Source organism: Phlebotomus papatasi, chromosome 3 (genome assembly GCF_024763615.1).
Source record: "Phlebotomus papatasi isolate M1 chromosome 3, Ppap_2.1, whole genome shotgun sequence".
Taxonomy (NCBI): domain Eukaryota; kingdom Metazoa; phylum Arthropoda; class Insecta; order Diptera; family Psychodidae; genus Phlebotomus; species Phlebotomus papatasi.
The window spans coordinates 36521500-36544421 of record NC_077224.1 but is presented as its reverse complement, the minus strand read 5'-3'; the positions used below and the strand labels follow the sequence as shown (position 1 = coordinate 36544421).

Below are 22922 nucleotides of genomic sequence, written 5' to 3'. Positions count from 1 at the left end.
TAAGCTTTTCCTGACCCGAAAGTTGTACCGGAGCCATTACTAACCAAATTTATTTTTTTATGGTTCCGGCACACCTTTTAGATTTAGATCAGGAAAATTTCATGAAATCAAAATTAATAGTTCTGGCACACATTTTCAATTGAAGGAAATTAAGTCGATTGAAATTTTACATCTGACTTCAAACTGAAATAAGATATGTTTATATCTTTCTGTCAAATGAAAATTTCAATTTCATTTTCAATTTTAATTTGACAGAAAGAGATGGTTTTATCTGATTTCAGTTTGGAAGAGTAATAGGTAAAAGTTCAATCGATTGAATTTCACTCAATTGAAAAGGTGTGCCAGCGTCACAATATTTCTTTCTCACATGTTTGTCATATGTCCATAACATTATTTCGCACTCCAATTTCGATTGAACTAAATTGAATTTGTTGTGATGTTTAAAAGAAGAAGGGTGCGAAAGAATCAGATAAACAAGGGAATATGAATTTTGAGTTCATAAAATTTTCCTGCTCCAAAAAGTGTGCTGGAGGTGCTGGAGTCATTACCGCTCATTTGTTTTTGCCTAACTAAAATAGGCCACTCTGCCAATAAATTGTAAAAAAAACACAATATATTTTAATCACAATTTCTATCATTATTATTATCGAAACATTACGGACTAGAAAATAAAATTATCGTCGGAGGAGGAAATTCACTTAATCAAAAATTTACCTTAATTTTTCGGGGTTCCTAATTTCTCTCTCCTGGCCAAGTTTAAGAAGTGGTATATCTCGAAATTCGGATCATTGTGCTATGCAAGTCTTGGAAAATATCCTCTTGTGGTTTGCTTCTGAAATAAAATCACCTAATTGCCTGTTATAATCCCTCAAGGGTGTCTCGGCTAAAATAAAAAGTCTCACTAATGTTTACTATTTTGCTTCTGTATTAAGATCTTACTGCTTGAACTCCACGGAGAGAGCAGTATATATAATCCCTCGATTTTTTAACCCCCCCCCCCCCTCAAATTTCCACCTTCCACCCCCCGGAGACCACTTTTCTCAACAATTCTTCGCGTTTCAGATGAATTCTGAGAAATGTCGTCACGCTGTTTGTCCGTCTGTCCGTCCGACTGTCGCCAACTCTAGATGCCAAACGGTAAGAGATAGCGACATGGTACCTAAGGGGGACCCCCCTCCTTATAAGTCAACTCAAGGATCGTTAACATGCCCCTCATTTTCCCTCCACCCCTCCAAAATAATGTTTTTTTTTTGGATTGCTCGGAAACGCGTCGTGCGATTTTCTTCATTTTTGGATATGTTTTAGAGATTACCTAGGTGGATATTTCGTCCTTTGACGAAAATACTGCTGAATCATTTCTAATAGCGGTTTTTTCAAGGTCAAAGGTTAAAAAAGACACTAGAGAGCGCATTTTTCAACAGAATGTATCGTGTTAGAGCTCGTTTCACAGGTCCTGGAATTTCATATTGAACAAAACTGGTTCCAATCGGTTTTGAACCGGTAATGATCCGATTAATAGCCGATAACTAATTTTTATCTGAAAATCAATTTTATTAATTTTAAAACTATTCTGGAGATCTTTTGTGTGATGAATCGATTTAAATCAGTTGAAAGTCGGAGCATTTCGCAAAGCCTGGGCTGGGATGCTTTGCTACCCCTTTTTATTAAGTGATGAAAATTGAAAAAAAAAGACGAAACCCGTTTTCCTCGTGTAAATATTCGTACCACAAGATATTATGCTAAAGTCGACGGAAACAGAAAGAGAAGTAAAAAAAAGCTTTTTATGTGAATAAAAATGAACTGGTTTGCAACTCAATTGAAGTTTTTATATCAAATTAAAAGAACTTCATAAACCCTTGGAATTAATAATTAAAGAAATAATTAAATTTCAATATTTTGATGAAATTACCGAAAGTTCCCTGCCAAACAGGTGTTTTTTCGACCCTATTACTTACTTATATCACTTATCTGAACTGATTCTTCGCACTCCAGATAATGAAAATTCAAAAGTTTTGATTAAAAACGTTGTAATTTCATCAGGTTCTGAATTAGGTTATCCTATCACTTCTGAAAATATCATACAATAATTTTCAAGAATGATCCTATAAGGGCGGCACTTTTTATTAATGATTGGGAGGGACTCTTCAGAGACCACGCCCATAATTGAAATTAAGGAGTGGCTTGTATTTTAATTTTAGCTGTGATTGGATTACTTTTGCTAATTTTAAACAATTTCTTGTATTGTTTAAAATCGTTTAAAAGTTTTTGTATGTTATTGGTCTTATGCTTTTCTTATAAATTTCTATAAAGTTTGCAGGAAATATAAATATTTTTAATTTTTAAACTTTTTAAACAAAAATGAGTGACTACTTCAAAATGGATTATATAGAAAACTAAAATCGATTGAGAATTTAAAGACCTTTCATCTCTATTACTTACCCTTATGTTCTCATATCCGTAATGAACCAGAAATTAAAAAAAAACTTTAATTACCCAGTTCATTGACTAATTGTAATGGATTCACACCAAGACGTCTGTTTTTCATAAACCAGTTTTATTCAGTTTTTCCTGTTTTTCCCAATTCTACAGAATTTATAAAGTTTGACATTAAACTAAAATATTTTTTAATAACTTTGAAAAAGGATGCTTTTTAAATTTAATTCATACTTGTAATTTTGGAAAGTTCAAAAGTATTTTTTAAATCTTTGTTTTCCATGTTTTTTAATTCAAATAATAAAGTTCAATAAACTTTGAGTTTCTAATAATAAAAAATTGTCTCACTAGATCAGTACTAAAATATTATTCCCTCTAGTTATTGACAAAGTTCTTAATGTTTTTTTTTTTTTAATTTAGGATTATGAAAAAATGCAGTCCATTGAGAACATTATCAAAAAATTAATAAAGTATCAAAAATCACTTAGTGAGCTTTCCAACACCGGCAAGGGCATCTTCCTTCCATTGGTGGATTAAAATTGGATCCTTAATTTGCGGATCTTTTTCGGCCACCTTATTGCTTGTCGGTTTTAACTCAGGAACTTGGTCAGGATCATAGTTAGGTTTAGCCTTAGGTTTAACTGTATTTGAAGCACTCATGAAAATCCTTTCCGGCCTTATTTTATCAAAGATCCCCATCATGTCGCATGTTAGAAACCTAATTCGGTTGGCGTACCGGATAAATACTTCGAATCTTTCGAAATTATAGGGTTTATCGAATTTCTGGTAAGCTTCAAATACGATATCGATCAAGTGAAACCGCTGTTGATCGCTGTGAAGATCAATCCTCATATGTATTATAGCTAGTGCACAATCAACTGATGATTCTGAGAGGTAGGGTCCTCCCCAGTAGCAGCTTGTGTTAATCTCTTTGAGCAAATCCACCACAGAAATAGGATACCCAATGTCCTCGAAATCCTTGACCATGCTATCAATATGGGAAGGATAGAAGTAAGTTTCCGCAAATGGGGTCAGGATCCGGAAAGAAGGGTCAATCGTAAGTAATTCGCAAAATTTCTTCAGTGCGATGATTGTAGCCTGCTTCATGGTCAGGATCAATTGCCCATTACTGTCCACTGTTGGAATGCTGTACTCCGACATGAAGCATCTCTTATTTGTCCTCACAATACATTCTTTCTTATTGGTAAACTTGAACTTCCATTCATATTCTGAATTATTATTCAATAAACTGAACTCTTTTCCCATGTACCAAAGGACCTTTATCGCAAATCTTACGGAGTCATACTTTATGCCTGGACTCACGGTTTCTAAAATGTCTGGACAAATTTTAGCAAATTCACCAATAAGACACGTAACATCAATTTTTATGTCTTGTGATGCCATTTTCTGAGTTATTATTTCAAGAGATTTCCAGCGCAAGAAAAGGTCAAGGACGTCAAGGAGATTCTTGAGATCCCGAAGGCACTTTTTCAGAAAATAATCTTTTTCCACTCTTCTCAATTTTTTTACTTGATTTTATAGTTTTCTGGCAATATTACTGCAGAAAAACACACAGAGAATTAACTAACCTGCGATCTGACTGCAAATTTCCATCAAATAACGCTATTAGAAGATGATATTCTTGGGTTTTTCTCGCTCCTGAAATGCGATGTCCCCGATGTCTTCTCCACAAAATCATGCAAGTGAATGGCGCGATCGAATCGGAAGACCAAACTGAGTGAAGTTAGTTGCAATTGGGTGTTTTTGGGTCGTATTCATCAAAGTCGATTTTCGATTATTTGAATTCTAACCGCGATTAGACAGCGAAATAAAAAATATAAAAAAAATTAAAAAAAAAATTCAAATGTTCCTTTTCTTTAACCTCTTTAAAAAAAATTATTCAATATAATTTTATGGTAATAATATTTGAAGTGATCAAATTAAATTGAATTACTACATTTACTATTTTAACTCTTTCGCGTCTTTAGGGTAATGTCATGACTCGGGGAAAAAAGTTTTTTTTGGGTATTTACATTAATTGAAATCTATCTGTTCGTGCACGACATCATAATAGAAGGATGTAAGATTCTTGGCTCATTTTCTCAAGACTCCAGTTAGATTTCAATTAATGTAAATAGCCAAAAAGAAACTTTTTTCCCCGGGTCATATATGACCCTAAAGACGCGAAAGAGTTAAGTCCTACCTAGACAGAGATTTATCTTTCCGATTGTTAATAAAAAAAAACTTTGTAATAAAATCAAGTAAAGCCTAAATCTAAATATTTTATGAAAAATTGTTGAATTGTAGAATAGGAGAAGGTGAAGCTATTTTGATTTGATCTGTGGGGTGGACCTACATTTCTAAAATAATCTGGCCCTTACAATTCTCACCTCCCCCTAAGCCCAAAATCTTATTCTACCTTTGTTGACATAGAATGTAATACACCGATAGAATTCTGTGGATTAATACAGTTAATACCAACAAGAACTCAAAAAATACCAGTTAATTTGATTCACATTTTTTTGCTGTTCGAAGTTCCCAGCGAAGACCAAATGCTAACTGATTTCAAATCATCTGAAAATATTTGTATTTTCAGCTGAATTCTGCTAATAAGAGGCTAAGACTAAATGAAAATTCGCGAGGCAGTGGTAATGCCATTTCCATATAATTTGGTTAGCACTTTTTGTTCGGAGACTGCTGACCGGTCAGCACATTTTTGCTGATGGATTCAGCAAAAATATGCTGAACATGCACGCACACACTCTTAGAAAAGTTTAGACATCATTACTAATGAAAATTAGTTGATCGGGTGATTATTATCAAATCTATTTAAAATAGTTCTTATAATCTTAAAACATTTTACTCATAATAAATTTATTAGTAGTGTTAATTAAATGAAATCAATATCTCAACTAATATTGGTCACTAATTCCTTTTAGTTCTCACAACTAATGCAAATAAATGGGCCAGGGGGGTGACATTAGCTCTGAAAAATGAGACCAGTTTTAGTATAAATTTTTTCCTGTTTTCGTACACATTTCACGAGATATCTTCAAAACTACGTAGGTGGCCAATTTGGGGTTTTCGGTTGCCTCTTCGTTATTAAATTGGCTTTTATTTTGTATTAATATTATTTACTAAATCATTCTACAATGACAGAAAACAGCTTATGAACTCAAAAGTTTTTTCGGCGCGCTAGAAACATATGGGAAACATAGGAAATGTCATGCCCCTGAAATGGGCCTATATTTTCATAAAGTTCTGACAACTTTTTCAATGGTAAAGAGTGTTTTTTTTTACTTATGTGTTGAAGCTTTTTCGAGCTATATTGTAACCACAACTAATATGATATAATTATTACAGTCAATAAGATGGGTATCAACCACGTTTATTTAGTTATTGGAACTACAGTAGAGTCTCCTAAATTCGAACGCTCGGGGGGTATTTTTGACATTTCTCACCTCTCAAATTCGAACGATTTTTTCAAAACTAACGAAATTTGTGTGAGATTAAATTGTACTTTGAATCAAATTCTCGTACTTTCTCGCAAGTCTTAGTGGTAACATACTTCATTTTCATTTTACACGACCATAATGTATGTGAACATTCAGGAAGAAGCACATAAATATGATTTTCATTCACCAAGAATACGAACTTTCTAACATAACCTCACAATTGACATTTTAAATCCAAACGGCCGGCGTTCGAATTTGAGAGATTCAGATTTGAGAGACTCTACTGTAATATGTTATAGTACCCGTTAGTAAACTAATTTTGTTATGATAACTAAATGAAAAAAATACTGCTACTAATATTGGTCACCTATTTCATTTATCTACCCTAGCTAAATGTATGGATGGGTCTATGTTCACTATTTTTTATAGTTTCCATAACTGTATATGAAATAGTTGGGACTAAATTTTTTAAGAGTGCAACTATAACTGCATGTGCTCGCTAGGTTAGAATATTTCGAACATTTCGAACATCAAAAACTCCGTTAGGTCGCCATGATGATTCAAAAATCGAAAAGCAAATTACAAAGTAAATCTTAGTCTTCCTTTCTACTAATTGGGCACAAAATTAAATAAAAACACTTCAACCTGATCGAACTTGCCAGATCCCTAGCTATTAACATTTTAATATCGCACCTTTACTTACCTGTTGCGGTTCCAAGTGATGTAAAATGCTGATCAGTCCAAAAACATCCAAATCATAAAAAAGACTATTGCTTTGGTACTTGTAGTGGTTCATGTTAGCAATAAATTTACTTTTATTATAAAAAAACGTATTTGAAATGAAGTGGCGAGAAGCAGATACAAGAGAACTTATGAGAAAAAACTTTACTCATAAATTGCATATTAGTTGAACCCTAACTGTTAGTGTATTCTCCAAGTTCATCGTGTCATTACACTTTGGTGTTCATCATCCACTAATCTCTGTCTTTTGGAAAAAACTAGTGCAAGGCTGAGAGTGTTTTCTGCGTGCTCGGTAAGATGGTAGGGTATTCTTTTTTTTTATTTATGGGAAGTGAAATGAATCACCTTTTGAACACTCCCCACCTAGAGACTGTACCTTTCCATCTTTTCCATGTTTGAGAGAATTTTTGTGAATAATAGTGTGGAATTATTTCAGTATATGGGAGCACACCTTCAGTTCATTTGGCGCGCTCATAACGAACGGTAGCACGCTTGAAGAGAGAGTTTTGTGCGGTGGGTAATACCCCACACTCCATCCACCCACTCTTCTGTATTTTGTCACCTGACTCGGTCAGTAATTTTTCTCGGTTCTCGAGGCCTCAGTGGGAAAATATATTGGTGTGGAAAATAGAGAGAAAAAAAAATAAAGAGAACGAGAGTGGTTTCGCTTGGGCACGAATTAAAGCGCAAGCGTTTCGGATGTCAATAGGAGAGTCAGTAAAGTGTTGTTGCGCCGCGTATCCAACGTCGATTTACTCCCCCACATTCAGCCACACAATTCCATCAGTTTCATCAACAATCCCAAAGTGAAATACCACCAGAGACCAGCAGAACTTTTCAGTTGAATTGGTTCCAAGTGAATTGTGCAGAAAATAAGACGGAAAATTCCGAAAAAAAAACCCTTTAGCCATATCACACCAAAAAAACATTAACTATTAGATTTTCTGAGAACCAGGTGTGGTTTCTGCCTTATCGGAGTGTACTAAAAAAGCATAAAAGTGAGCCCCCAGAGAGGCTCCAGAAAGGTATTACAGAGTGATAGTAAATTTTCTGTATATTGCAATCCATAAAACTGCTCAGAGCAGCGAAATGACCAAGAAATAATTAATATTTTCGTTCATGTTTTAAGTGTTTTGCTGAGGGAGAAAAAAAGTAAAAGTCCAATGAGATTTCTCGAAAAAAAAATACTTAAAACTAACTCACATTACTTTTTTTCTCTCGCTTTTGTGAAAGTTCTCTTTGGCAAATATTCACGCACTAAATGCTGAAAAAAATATTTTTCACCTCAGTCCAATTTCGTTTTACTTTTTTTTATATAATACCCCACCTAATTAAAATTATACCAACCTCCCTGCAAATTGATCGTCTTAATTGAATTTCTCACACGATATTATACCCATACACCTCCTCCACCACCAATGCTAATGCCACCTCCGAAAGGTGTGATGTCACTTCATATTAAAACGCCGTGTAGGAGGCAGCTTTAGTAATCATATTATTGCTCTTCAACTTGTACCCAACTAATTGCCACCCATGTAATAGGCAAAAGATTCACAAGAAAATTCCACATCTCCATTATTATTCTTTTTATGCCTTTTTTGCTCTCCATCAGTGATAAATATATATTTTTTCAAAAATAAATCACTTTCAGGAAATGTACAGGATTAATAAAACCAGCTACTAAGAATGGATTAATCAGAACATGCAGCAAAAAATGAGGGACAATATGCCAAAGAAATATCTTCACTAAATATTCCTACACCTTCCTCCGTGGGATCAATTTTCTTTTTTATCAGAGGGTTTTGGGTAAGTATTTTTTTTTTTATTTTACACTTTATACTCATTTCTATTTACTCTGTGCATAATTGATTGGACACATAAATTGCGCTAAGAGAAGGGTTACACAGATCAATTAATCAATTGGATTTTCTGCACATGACGTGATGAAATTGAAATATTCAGACAAATTTCTCCTAATGCCACATTCAGCTGACTTTAAGAAAAAATTGAATTATTTAGTAAATTAAATTTGTCAAGCTTCAGAGAATGTGAAATCAAAAGTTTAGTATTTGTAGTTACTTTGCTATTCAGCGAGAAATTTTAACAAATTTTCAGACTATTCACTTTTATTATTGTTATATTTTTATTTTACTGTCCTATTAAATTCATTCGAGCGTTAATGATAAGCTTATCAGTTAAATTAAACAAGATAAGCACTAGTGGTTTTATATTAAATCTCGTAAAATCTATTGCATAATGATCTTATTCTTCGTTATCTTTATTTATCTTAGAGGTTAGGTAGAAATTTTAGATTTTATTAAACATAATCTCAAAACATGGAAAAGCAAGTAAATCTTATTGTAAAGTTTGAAAAAATTTGTTTAATATTTATTGTAATATTTAATTTTTTACTTCAAGTTTTTCTTTTGATAAGAGAAATAAGGATTTCTTTTCACTATCCCCTTTAAATTTGAGGTTAAGTAAAATATAACCTCACATTTTGAAATATAACATCTTTACCAAACAAGACCATTCTATCTAATTCTTTAATCGGAGAACTTGAAAATTTGTTCTTACAGAGTTTTTTTTTGTTCTTTGACTTTTAGAGGTTGGATAGAAATATTAGATTTTGTTAAACATAACCTCAAAAATATGAACATTATTTGTAAAGATTTGTTTAATATTTGTTGTGAGATTTTATTGTTTTACTTCAAGTTTTTCTTTTAGTAAGAGAAATAATGATTTCTTTTCACTATCCTCTTTAAATTTGGGGTTAACCCTTTAAGGACGAGAAGGTCAAAAATTGGGGGTCAGAAAAGAATCATTTTTTTCTGACTTTTTAGTTAGAGCAAAACACAACTTTAGAAGCCTATAGGAAAAATTTCATTTTTGGGTCACCGGTGCCCAAATCGTCCTTAAAGGGTTAAGTAAAATATAACCTCACATTTCGTAATATATCTTTACCAAACAAGACCATTATAACTAATTATTTAATCGGAGAACTTGAAAATTTGTTCTTACAGAGTTTGTTTGTTCTTTGACTTTTAGAGGTTAGATAGAAATTTTAGATTTTGTTAAACATAACCTCAAAAATAGGATGGCAAGAAAACACACTGAAAAATTTCCGTTGTAAATATTTGTGGTAAGATTTTATTTTTTAAATTCAAGTTCTTCTTTTAGTAAGAGAAATAAGATTTTACTATCTCCTTGAATTTAGGGTTAAGTGAAATATAACCTTACACTTCAAAATAAAACATCTTTACCAAAAAATTAAAACTGCTCTCTCTTTGAGTTCGAACAGTTAAAATCATTATATAAAATTCTTTATACTCGGAGAACTTTAAAGTTCGTTGCATCACTGAGAGAAATCCGAAAAAGTTAAAATAACATTCCGGAAATGTTAATTTTACCCTGCAGTATTGATCCGAAATCGGTGTAAATATTATGGTTTTTAGGTGTATTAGGGGTTAAAGTTACCCTTTTTCATGTTATATTTACCCTTAAAAAAGTGTAAAATTAACATTAAAAAATTTTGATATATTTTTACATCTAAAAAGTGTCAAAGTTATGAGAAAAAAAAGTTAATCGCATCCCCGTTTTTTTTTCTCAGTGTAAAATAAAATATAATTATGCTAGAACAAACTATTGTGCTGAATTACTTAGAACTGCTAAATATCCAATTCTTCTGGATGGGTACGAACTATAAAGATGTAACATAAGTACAAGTCTAAGATATTAAATGTAAGACCTCGATTAATTCTAAACTAAAATGTTTTTGATTAAAAAAAAAAACCTTAGAAACTGCATAAGCTCCAGTTCCTAAAGAGTTAGAAGTGTTAAAAGGTTATGTTAAGCCTACCCCACATTGCATGCTAACCTTTTAAACTAAATACAAGAAAGATATAAGTAATAATTTTTTGAAATTTTAGCCTTCCAAAATATTTTTAAAATTTGAGGTGGTTATGATTTATTAACTTTTTCAGACAACAACGTGGATTTTCCAGATTATTTTAAAGATAACCTCAAATTTTTTTTTTAATCAACGAAAGGATGCAAATTGTACTTTATCTAATATACAAATCAGCATTTCCTATAAAATGTGTTTCACGAGATCTTTTCTTAATATCCCGTTTGACTTAAATAATTTTTGAGAATGTTGGGTTATATCAAAACTAACCTAAATGCAACACCATAATTTACAGAACTGTTTATAGCAGTTTGTATAGCTAAGATTGTGCTTTCAAATTTATCATGCATTGTAAAATATTCAATCGTGGACTCAAAACCTTAAATATTCCAGCTTCAGACTTATTCCAACCTGAAAAATTTGTGTTTAAATTTTATATTTCCAATACAAAAAGAAGTCAGAACCAGATAAAAAAAACTGCTGCACTTGTCTTGTCAATAGCAACAAAAATAAGGCAATGCAATGGGTCTAATTGCCTTATTTGGTAATCTATTATCCTCTTATTATTTCAAAGATCTTGAGATTATATATGACCTAACCTCGAAAACGAGGACATCTATAACAAAAAATTTCCAAAAACAACGATTGAATTATCTTTCTTAATTCAGAAATGTTCAAACCTTCTGTTTCATAATTTAACTGAATTTATGAAATATTACAGATAGCATATAGATAATCGTGCATTTATGTTTGCTGTGTTATTTTTTTAAGGTTATAATTTCATACATTTAAAATTTCAAGAACCTTTCGATTACATACTTTTTCGTTTGAGCTGAAACCAAAATTCCTCTATATAGCATATTGAGAGATTCTGCCACTTGATTTTCTTTTAATTCAAGCTTCATATACCTAATCTAAAATCTTTTTGAATTGAATTAACCTCATTTTAACCAAATAAAGTATGAGGTTCTATGTTATTAAACAAAAATTAGACGTAAAAAACTATACTTATACATTGAAATATCTTAAAATTTTTATTTTATATTTTATTTTATATATTGCATTTTTATTTGTAATTAACGTAATATAACCCCAAAACTTAGAACAATTAACCTAAAAAATTGACTTATATTTTTTTAGAATGGGATTTTTATGCTATACCAATAGTTTTTTGATAACTTAGCGCATCAGGTCAAGTACTAAAATACAAGATGAAAATAGACAATGCAATTAGTTATGAAAGATTAGAGAAAGGAATATCTGATACAGCAATACCCGCAATATAAATATAAATATTTTTCAATGTAAAAGCTGCGTAACATTTTGATATGATTGAAAACTTTATTAAACCTCTACTACAGAAAAAATTACAAAATCAAAATTTATTTAATATTTCCGGCCATTTTCACAAGAGTAAATTAATTTTTTTGCGATTTATTAATTTTGAATTGGCCAACAAATTAATTGAGAGCAGAAATAGAGTTTTCACAAGAGGAAGTTTCCTTCAAGAATTCAGTTTCGAAGCCTTTTCAAGCATCATAAAATACTTTCAAACTTTCCAGTACATAGAAAGAGAGCATAAAATAATCAAATAAGATATAGTTCAGCCAAGAAAGACAAACAAGAATTTCAATGAGGAGATTTTCCGTCTCCAACACTTTCAATTTTCTAGTCTTATGGCATATTTTGGAGAAAATCCCTCGAGTGTGAGAACTTATTGATTTCTCCTCTTGAATCCCGCCTCAAGTTGGTCATATTTTTTGGGGGCACAAGAAGAAATGGATGAAGAGTCTTCTTTGGCATAAAAATGAAACATAAAACCATTGAGAAATACATCAATTTTTTTTTTTAGTCATTTTATAGACGTTCCATTTAGCCTTCGACCTCTGTGGGCTGATCCATCAGGACAACGAGACAATCCTCTAGAATTTCATTCAATACAATTTGTAGAACAAATTGTATGGACATGGAAATATTCCCTCAATAGCTTGTTTATCCATCGAGTTCAAATGTTGTTTGAATAAAGAATATTTGGTGATTCCTAAAATTCTCACTTATAAGTAATCGCTACGAAAATTTTTCCTACGATCAGACTTAAACTTTGGTAAAGTGTTTCTCGCGATATCTGATCAAATTATAAAACAAAAAACCTTCCTAAACATCTTATAGGATAAACTTATAAATTTATAGGCCTTAATTTTGCAAAAAAAACAGCATTTTGTTAAGAAATCTTTTGTTTAATGCAACTTATATTCTTATTTCGTGATGGAATTGGCTTAAAAGTTTTGTTGCAAATATAAGAAATATTGTGTCCTGTGTGGCCTATAAATTACTTCTAAAAGTTCTAGGTTATGCTAACCTCAAAAAATTATAGGTTAAATTTAAGTTTAGGTTTTATGTGGCCGAATCTCTCAATCTACTCTGTCTCTCTCTAGAACAATTTTTGATCAATATTTTATCCACGTCAAAGGAATAGATGGGCGTGTTCATTAAAATTTGGAATAAATGTAATTTTAACCTCACAAATATAGTAAATCTATATACTATTTTCAAAATATTTCTAAAAGTGCTTAGTGAATAGAATAAATATTACTGACTGATGGAGTATGGAATTTCGAAATTTCCTTTTGCAGGATTAGATAATACTTTTATTAAACTCTTGCAGACTTGTGCTTTAGGTATTGAAGGGTTAGATCATGCATAACCTCAAATTTTTCAAAATAATCTCTTTGGTTAAGAGAATGTGTCCCAGTCCCATTCATTGTATTCTTTTGAAAATTCACTTAGGTTTTGCATCAGTATGCAGTATTCAGTAATAGGTTAATTTCTGACAGAAAACTTTCTAGGAAAAAATGTAAAATTATACGTGGTCAAAATTAATATTTTTTGACATCTCAATAAAGAAGAAAATCGATCGCTATAGTTATTTTAACTGCTGGAACTCCAAGAGAGAGCAGTTTTAACAATTTCACATACAGCGAGTTCGTTAAATATAAACTCTTACTTAAAATATGAATGACAATTGAATTCAAAATGTAAAATGTTAGGTTATGTGAAGAGTTTTGCGTGGAAGTCTGAATAAAGAACCATTTTTCTCTGGTATTTCCCTAATATTATCGTATTAACTTCCTGAATAAATTTCATTTATTTAACAATAAATTATATTGATATAATCTTAAAAGTTATTTTTCTTAATTTAGGGAAAGTGTAATTGACATTAATTCGGTTACGTGTTTGAAAATATTGTTCTAATTTGAGGAGTGAGAAGTCATCTATACATACCGCCCAAATGTTCATATTTGAGAAACTTGACTGAATACAGAAATGATTAATCGCATTTCACCTCTCTTTTGGTTAAAAAAAAATTTATTTTTGCTATAACCTCAAAATTTATTGAGCTGATCTCATAAAATTCAAAGTGAAAATTTTACCCTCTTTACCAAACAAAACCATTAGACAAAATTCTTTATAATTCGAAAACTTTTCTGTTTATTCAATTCAATTCAATTAAAAATTTGAATAGGTTCTTGGTGGTTATGTTAAACATAACCCTACATTGCAAACTAAAAATTAACCTTATACTAATAAGAAAATTGGTCCTACTATGGCTTTAATTTCTTAAATAATTATAAATTTTGCAGGCGGGCAGTAATTTTAAGCGAACATTTTTTCGTTATACAAAAAAACCGTTGAATAATTCCTAATAACGGTTTTTTCAAGGTCAATTGTTAAAATGCTTCACAGAGCATATTTCTCAACCGAGCGGTATCATGTTTGGGCTCGTTAGAAAGGTCTTGGAATTCTTGACAAGCCTGAACCAATTCCAATTGGTTATGAATTTATTATGAACTTATTTATAGCTATAACTAATTTTTAGTAACGTATTAGTGTATGACTTAAAAATTACCGAGACCCAAGTCAAAAAGGACTGTCAGTCATTGGCAAATTAACGATATACTTATGAAAATTTTCACCTATGACAATTTATTACTCGAAAAGGCTTTCCCGATCTTAACGAAATTCGGCTCAAAGTCGACATACAACTTAAGCTTTAAATAAATATTTTAAGATTTTTCCTCTGACCGGTGCATCTGGTAGCTCCTATACAAACTTATACTCTTTTAAAGTCATCGAGCATTGCAAGGCAATAAAACGAAAACTTTTTTCGTGTATTCGGAAACCACAGGTATTTTCGGAGTCCTTGGTGTGTCTTCAACATATCTCCCGAAGAAACTTAGGGGGAACTGGGGCAGTAGTAAACTGGGGTAGTTGTAAACACTGTGATTTTTTTCATTAATTTTAAGACTCCAGAGGATAAAACCCATAAGCATTCATAGATACCATGGGGATGTATGTCCACAGAAGAATTGGTCAATAAAATCCTAATACTTTAAAAATAAAAATAATTTTTCCCGAAAATGTTGATATTTCAATTATTGTGGTCATTTGGATTTCCACCTGGAAATTAAAAACTGTGTAAAATAATCGAAATGTAGCAATACCAGTTCTTTCCTACATCTTTTAGGATTATATTAATGCATTTACTAGACAAATTGAGATTCTCATTATTTCAAAAGAATTAATAATTGGTCAGAAAACAGCATTTGGGGTAGATGTAATCAGGCAATTTCAATTACACAAAATGAGTAGGTAAAAGAGCGGGAAATTGACCTTCATGCGAAATATCTATAATTCATAGATTACGAAAAAAATTGGTGGCACTGTGTTCAATAAAAAGTCACATGATGTCAAAATATGGGGAAAATCCATTGAAAAATGTCTTTGATATGCATGCTTTTAGTTTTTTTGCTATTTTAATTATTCTTTGTAAAAAGTGTCATGATTTTTTGAAAAATATACAGTTTTTATATATCTCTTAAGTAATTAAAATAATCGAGAGTGGTGCAAAGTTAATTTCAAGGGTGGGAAAAAAGGTGTTTACATCCTCCCCAGAAAGTGGTTACTTCTACCCCACGTATTTTGTGAAAAGAGAAAAATGCACAGGGACACAAATTTTATTTTTATGGAAAACTCAATTGTTTCCCAGCATCCGCATTACCCTCGACGAATTGCCTATACCCAAGGGTAAAACATGAGCTAAGAAATATTTTCCAAAAAATCACGGTGTCCTTGGAAAATCACCTCAAATTTGCATCTATCGAAAATGGTTACATGTGCCCCAGTCTCCCCTATAGTGCATCACGTCAAATTTCTACGATATCTTAAAGTAAGGGTTCTTAAGAAATAAGGTAGAACTATTTTATGAAACTTTCTTTTTTTCTCAATAACAGCGTATCGCAAGTCGTTGACGTAAAAGAACGACTTATCGAAAGGAGAACTCAAGAAACATTTTCTAGAAGAAACCATTTCCCTATCTCTCCATTTTCCTTGTAATCATCCAGATTTTCCTCAAATATCATTGAATATCCTTTAATTGCATTAAAAGTATTGCATCCTTTTGTCTCTTTTACAGAAATATTCTCCTTAAAAAAAAGTGCTAGGCTTGTTGAAGATCATAGGGTTGAAAAGGGACCGTTATCAAAAAAATAAATAAATAAATAAAATACAAAAATTTGAGAGTAGTGGCCTTCTTAACATATTTTTACTCTGAACTTATTATTCAAAGTTTCTGAATAACAATATCTCTTAGGACCCATCGACATTAAGAGGTTTCAACTATTTTTTCAAAGAAAATATTTCTGCATTTGGAAACATTTTAAATATTCAAATTTTTTTTAGAAGATTTATAAGGAAGATCTGGAAAAATGCAGGGAAAATGAAATGATAAACCTATGGTTTGTTCTAGGAAAATCTTCCTTGAGTCTTCCTTTACAAATTGTTATTTGAAACAATCAATATAATATATAAACCGTTACTGCATAAAAGGAGTTTTTGTTAGAAAATACGTCACATATGTTTTATGCTCTAGTGTTTTTTCTACATATGTACTTTTGAGGTTGGTCCCGGAACAAAAGTTATACCTTGCCAATATACCTATTCGATGGTATAGGTCTAATTCGTGGCGAAAAGTTGGACCATTTTGCCCATTGACCTTTAATTATATTTCTTCTAAGGTATTTTAGGCAATGTTTTAGTGATTTATAAATCAGTTCAAATCTTTTATAAACCGGGTTATGAACCGATTAATAATTTTTGTCCCAAAATCAATTTCATTACTAGTAAAAATAATTTTGGGGTTTTTTTTTGAGTGATGTATGAATCAGTTGTACACGGGTAAGCTGTAAATGACGTAAGAATATCTTTTGAGGTATAGCATTTAATTCTCTTTTATTCTAGCTAGAAAAAATGCATTTTTCACAAATTGAAAATACCTATACATCCCAAAACTATAATTCCATACCGATTTTACAAGTATATTGAGTGTGCATTAAGAATCATAGTTGATATAAACTGATCAAGATTTATCTGACTTTCTGGGCGGGAATCGAATGTACTTTAATTCCCCAACCAATTGCGGATAATTGCTTAGGCATTTCAAAAGTAAATTATTTGCATTTAATAGAATAGAAAATATGAATTTTATTTACGTTTTGGGCAAGTCAAGGTTGAAAGTTTTTAACAATCTGAGCCCTCATCTTATCCATAACTTCATTGAGCTTCATGATATCGTCCAGGTGTGCTTTTTCCAGTTTATTCTTCAGGAAGCTCTCCAATAACAAGTAAAATTCCTTCACCTGAAACATAGACAGTGATCAGCGGATTAGCTATCGCAATTTTTTTGGGGTATTTAGGGATTTCTATACCGTGTAATCATCTTCTTTCTTCCAATTTTTAACAAATTGGCACTGTGGAGCGTGCCTCTTATGTTCTACCCATGGATCGTCTTGTTCTTCCCAACCGTCCAGCTCCTTCCCGCACATAAAACACGCCGCTGAGTCACAGCCGATGCAGAAGAATCCCGCTTCGGCCATCTGAAAGGACAAATATTGCAATAAATGCCTGTCCGGAAATGCTTGGATGTTTCACACCGGTTACCTTTTTTTCGTTGCATGTTTTGCTCCTACTAAAGTCCCAATTTTTGAAACTTTCCAGCCTCTCTTTCTCAAATAAGTAGGAAGTATTACTTTCCATAGATTCACTGCGACTTTTCATCACAATTTAGCAGAGGAAAAGACAGAAAATTCCCCAAAATATGCAGGATTTCCAAGACAAAACAAAAGAAATTTCAAACAGAATGACAATCTTCTCCCACCATAAAACTAATTCCACTGCCATAACTGATCGACATGTCGATCAGATTTAAAAATTCAAATCTCTTAATGCAACTGATTCTTCTATTTTTTTTCTTTTCCTCTTTGCAGAATGAAATGGAAATGGACTACAAATTCTTATTCAAAGTTGTTTTAGTGGGAAATGCAGGAGTCGGCAAGACGTGCTTAGTACGTAGATTCACTCAGGGTCTCTTCCCGCCTGGACAGGGCGCCACAATTGGTGTGGATTTCATGATCAAGACCGTTGAGGTTGACAATGAAAAGATCAAATTGCAGATCTGGGATACCGCTGGCCAGGAACGGTTCCGTTCAATTACACAGAGCTATTACAGATCAGCGCATGCCTTAATTCTGGTCTATGACATAAGTTGCCAGGTAATTGGGTGATTGATATTGCGTGAAAAGACACGGAAGAAAGTTTGTGCACAACATTCAATCACGCTTCTCTGCTCTTCCTCGTAGCCCACATTTGACTGTCTTCCGGACTGGTTGCGGGAGATTCAGGAGTATGCCAATACCAAAGTACTAAAAATTCTCGTGGGTGAGTAATAAACATAGAATAAGGAAATTAAAAATTAGTAATCTTTCAATGGAAGAAACCAAAAGGTTTTCTAGTTTTCTATTTTAAGTCTAAATTTCATGTGAGAAGATGTAAAATTTAAAATTAAACATTAAACAATTCATAAAAATAACTTTTTTTTTTTAAATTGGTTGAAAGTAAAAAAAAAAGAAAGAGTTAGATAATTTTATGTTTCGTTAAAAATATTAAGCTACAAATAGTCTCAGGCTGATCCTCGAGAATATTTAGGATCAGCCGGTAAGGGAAATAGCCAAAAATATTATACACTGAGAGCTTATAGGATCATGGTTTAGAAGTTCTTTTATCTCATCCTTTATGGCTCAGACCTTTTAGATCGGTAAAAATTCGTGTGATCGAAATTCACATCTCTTTTTTTCTCACATGTTTTGTATATAAGGTAAGAGAAGCACATATCGGCCATGCATCTTGTATCGGCCAGCTTGTAGAAGATATCGGCCACCAAGATAAAATGAATATTTAAAAATTACTAACTAAGTTTTACCAATTGCCTAATGGAAAATATATTGCGTTTGTTCATATATAATTTTCTGAATTAAGTTTTTCGTCGACTTTTTTAAGAAAATATAATTATTCATTTAATTTCTTGAATCACTGTATCGGAGTCTTAATCAAAAAGGAGCCATTTCTCAAATTCTTATGATTTTATACTAGAATTTCAGTGACACAAATTAAGGAATTATACCTTGTTTAAATGATTTACGAATCTGTCTGAATGTAAAAAATATTACTCAATTATTCCACTTTTAGTATCAGAACACTTTTTAATTATCTCGCTACGCATAATAATTAATTTGTTAATTGAGAATAAGTACGTTTTGTTCCAAGTACAGAGCTCACCGGCCATTTCTCATCGCATTTTCGATGTCATTTTCGCGAGCAGTAGAGGTTATGTTTTTGTTTTGCAAACGAACTTCCCCATAGTGTAAATTTTGCATTTTATCAATATTAAACATTTTGAAGGGTGTCTTAGAAACTATAATATTCAGAGGAAGGATTGACAAGTGTGCTAGATGCCATGACGACAAGTGAATCCTCTCGAAAATGTCTGCAAAGTATGGAATGCCCAGACTGACCCTGAATGATAAACTTTCCGGAAGACAATCAAAAGGAAAACCACTGGTAAGCCAGTACTAAGTCAAGAAAAAGAATAATCTAAGCTTGTGGAGGATCATGGGACAAACCGAAACTGGATTTTTTATCGTTAAATCTACTACATTAATACTTTGTCGTCGAGAATAGGATCATAATTACGGTGAAAAATTAGAAGATCCAGACATCCCTTCACTAACAATCTTCCTGTAAAGTGATAAAAACTGCTCCTGATAGTTCGGCAATTATCGGTTCTTATAAGGGATGGATGACGGAAAGTGTTTCTTCGAATACATCGTAATCAAAAAGAAAAATGTTTAAATTTGTATTATTTCTGAAGGGATTTATTTTTCGACCGATACCTGCTCCACTCTCGGCCGATATCTTCTACATCTGATTTCATATGGCCGAAGCAATATTCACAGTGCATAGTTGCAATTTTACCATTTTTTTTACTAATTTCTGTAAATTATTAAGAGATCAAATGTAGAGATATTGATAAATGGAATGCTAGAGTTCCAATTGGCATATTCAAAAGTGCCAAAAATTGGTTTAGAGCTTTTATTTTAAGCAAATTATGGAGCATTTTTCTTAACTGGCCGATACCTACTTCCCTTACCTTATAGATGTTTCATTCGAGTGAACTAAAAGTTTAATTTAGTGTGATGTTTAAAAGAAGAAGAACAGTCCAAAAGACTGAGACAGATATATGGAAAATGTTTGAGAAAGAAAGGGATGTGAATTTCGATTACATGAAATTTTACCGATCTAAAAAGTGTGGCCACGCCATTACCGCCAAATTTTACAGACTAAAATTATTCTCGAGTATCAATATAAGTTTACTTGGGCTTTTAGATAAGAAGCGACACAAAAGTGCCTAGCGCACAATAACTTTTGTTTAGTAAACATGTTTTTGACATTTCAGTGAGAGTGAGATATAGTCATTTCGCTCACTCTTATAGGAAATTTTGAAAACATGTTTATAAATAACAGTTATTGTGCGCTGGGCATAAAAAAAAACAAAATGGAAAAAAACAAAGATTACCGATCCCTTTTAGAAAACAGTGCCGTAGATCTGGATGACTGCACATTTGCTTTTCCCAAGCTTCTATATTTAATTCTAGAATTCGAGGACTTAAAGATGGTTTAAATTTAAAGATTATCCTAAGTGCTAGAATTAAAGAAAAGCTTACGAAAAGCAAGGGTGGAGTCACCCGCATCTCCGGTACTTTGATTTATGAATATTAAATTGTGACAAATTTAAATTTGTCTTGGAATTTGTCATATTTGCAATGCGAATAAAATTCTCAGAATGATTTTTGGACATTTATAAATTGAATTTACTCAAGGTAAAAACTTTAATTCATTTTTTAACCAAAAAAATTTCTTTATATAATTTATATTATTGTGAAAAATAAATTTAGAAAAATGATGTAAATAAATTATTCTAACTGCCATGAACATCTGTGAAGTCCGAAATTGATGAATTTAGGTGGTTTAGATCAAGGCTAATATTTTTCTAAAAACAAATAAATCTAAATGGAAAAACACAGCATTCGTCGAAAGTGCTTGAAATTCTGGTTTTATATTGTTTTCATTTCTACTTAGAATTACAAAAAAACAATCAAAAGTAAATGAAGTATTATTATTGTTTAAAAATATTAGAATAAATAAAACAAGCTTAGGATAAGCTAAAGGGACTATTAGAAGTAAGCTTTCAAGCTTCGCACATTACTGAGGCTTCCAACACTTTATATTTTTTCATATTCCTTTAATGGTTTAATGAATCTGACTTAATGTTTTTCAGGATACGTGTGATTTAATACTAGCCATTAAAATATATTTAAACTCGTCAAACTCCTTAAAAAAGTATAAGAAAAGATATGAAGTGTTTGAAGCCAGAATGTAGGAGAAGCGTAAAAACCTACCCCTACACAAGAATATAGCCATCGAAATTACAGAATAGATATTCGAATAAAATATGAAGGTACTTTTCGTTTAAAATATTTTTTCTTGAAACATAATCAAGCGATATCCATAATGTCCATAATCATAAAATTAAAAAATAGAGGATAATTTTTTCTTCTTCTGGTGGTTAAAATGAATAACGCCCTTAATGTCTTTGATCAATTCTTATACCTCGCAATCCTTCGTATTGTTTAAACAAGTTGAAGTTTTCGATTTTTTAAATAAACTTTTTAATAAATACTCAATACTGCTATCATTGACATGAATAGTTTCTGATTGAGACAAACTTATTTTTTTATAGAAATAACTATTTTTTTTATTTCGTTTTCCTATTAAACATATTTTTATAGACCAAATTTTAATTTTAATGACCAAACAAGTTTTGGTCAGTAAATTGACTCTTTTTTTGTGAAAAAATCATATTGTCTAGTTAAAAAATCGTATTAATAAAGTAATTTAATTTTGAGAATGATAAACTTCTAAGCCATGTCTGAGATCTAAAGATAATTAAAAACTTCTTAATGGCACTGTACAAATGATCAAGAAAAATTTAAAATCAAAAGATGAATAAGTGGCTATCAGAGTGAATAGTGAGCGGCGAGCGATCGGAAATTGTGTCAACCTGGTGCTAAAAATCTGCAGATCTCTGCTCTATTTTACTAAGAATTTGACAGATCGGCACAATTTGATGAAAAATCGGCATGAGATCGGCAGATTAGCATAAGATCTGCAGATCGTCACGAAATCGGCACTATTTTTAGAAGAAATTGACAGCGGTGAAAATATTATGTGAATTTTTAGCATGGCTATATGGACCCGAGTGAGTCCGACAGCCTTACATAAAACAGAAGAATTTTTAGCAAAGGAAAATTAGTTTTTCAATTTATCAGTAAGTGATTTAAAGTTACAAGGTTTGTGACTGACCAAGATTTTGAGAAGATTTTACTGCTCGTTTATTTTTGTCTCTTAACTCTTTCTTTGGGGTGAATATTTTATTATTTTTTGAAAATTAAAACTTTATAATTTTAGTATTAAACACAACTACCTTGGGAAGAGGGTGGGACTATTCAGTTCAGGCTAGGTACTCCAGCCAGTCTCCTCTTTCGCAACTTCAGAATTGTCTTTTTTTTAATTTTTCTATTTTTAAATGATTTATTTTATTAATTGTGAAAACTTAACAACTTGTTTTACAAGAAGGTTCGAAATATAAAAAATACAATTAAAAAAAAACATTATTTTGAGCGCCTTCATTTTGCTATAAGTGATAATGTCTTTCAAATTATGCAAATCCGAAAAACTACTTTCCTATATAAAATAAAAAGACAGGAAAAGAAGAAAAATGTATATATCGCTCCTTAAAATTTACAAGGGGTCAACTCACTTTTTTGCGATTTTAAGATTCTAATGCACTTAGAAAGACAATTTAATAAATTTTCAGATGATATAAGTCATTAAATTTCGTTATTAGAAAAGTTTTTCAAAATTTTAATCTTTTT

At 31.6% G+C, this 22922-nt stretch overlaps 2 protein-coding genes across 2 annotated transcripts in view; one reads left to right on the top strand and one right to left on the bottom strand.

Annotated features, from left to right (window-relative positions):
• Window positions 1-7085: 7085 nt before the first annotated feature.
• LOC129805522 (ras-related protein Rab-30) overlaps window positions 7086-22922 on the top strand; it is an 18548-nt gene continuing 2711 nt past the window's right edge. The window contains exons 1-4 of the mRNA XM_055853487.1: window positions 7086-7654; window positions 8281-8435; window positions 17859-18143; window positions 18231-18309. Of these exons, the coding sequence (XP_055709462.1) occupies window positions 17865-18143; window positions 18231-18309 (358 nt within the window). The 5' untranslated portion in view covers window positions 7086-7654; window positions 8281-8435; window positions 17859-17864. The remainder of the gene's footprint in view (window positions 7655-8280; window positions 8436-17858; window positions 18144-18230; window positions 18310-22922) is intronic.
• LOC129805523 (baculoviral IAP repeat-containing protein 5.2-B-like) lies at window positions 17046-17771 on the bottom strand. The gene is made up of 3 exons (XM_055853488.1): window positions 17533-17771; window positions 17301-17468; window positions 17046-17231 (listed from the first exon to the last, which is right to left on the bottom strand). Exons 1-3 carry the CDS (start codon window positions 17647-17649, stop codon window positions 17097-17099), a joined length of 420 nt encoding a protein of 139 aa, XP_055709463.1. The 5' UTR covers window positions 17650-17771; the 3' UTR covers window positions 17046-17096.

What these genes read in the sequence shown, in the direction of transcription:
- LOC129805523 (XM_055853488.1), bottom strand. Translation starts at nt 17,649, where the DNA reads ATGAAAAGTCGCAGTGAATCTATGGAAAGTAATACTTCCTACTTATTT. An exon ending in AAACATGCAACGAAAAAAAG is followed by an intron (nt 17,469 to 17,532) that starts GTAACCGGTGTG and finishes TTGTCCTTTCAG; the next exon opens with ATGGCCGAAGCGGGATTCTT. An exon ending in AGAAAGAAGATGATTACACG is followed by an intron (nt 17,232 to 17,300) that starts GTATAGAAATCC and finishes TCTATGTTTCAG; the next exon opens with GTGAAGGAATTTTACTTGTT.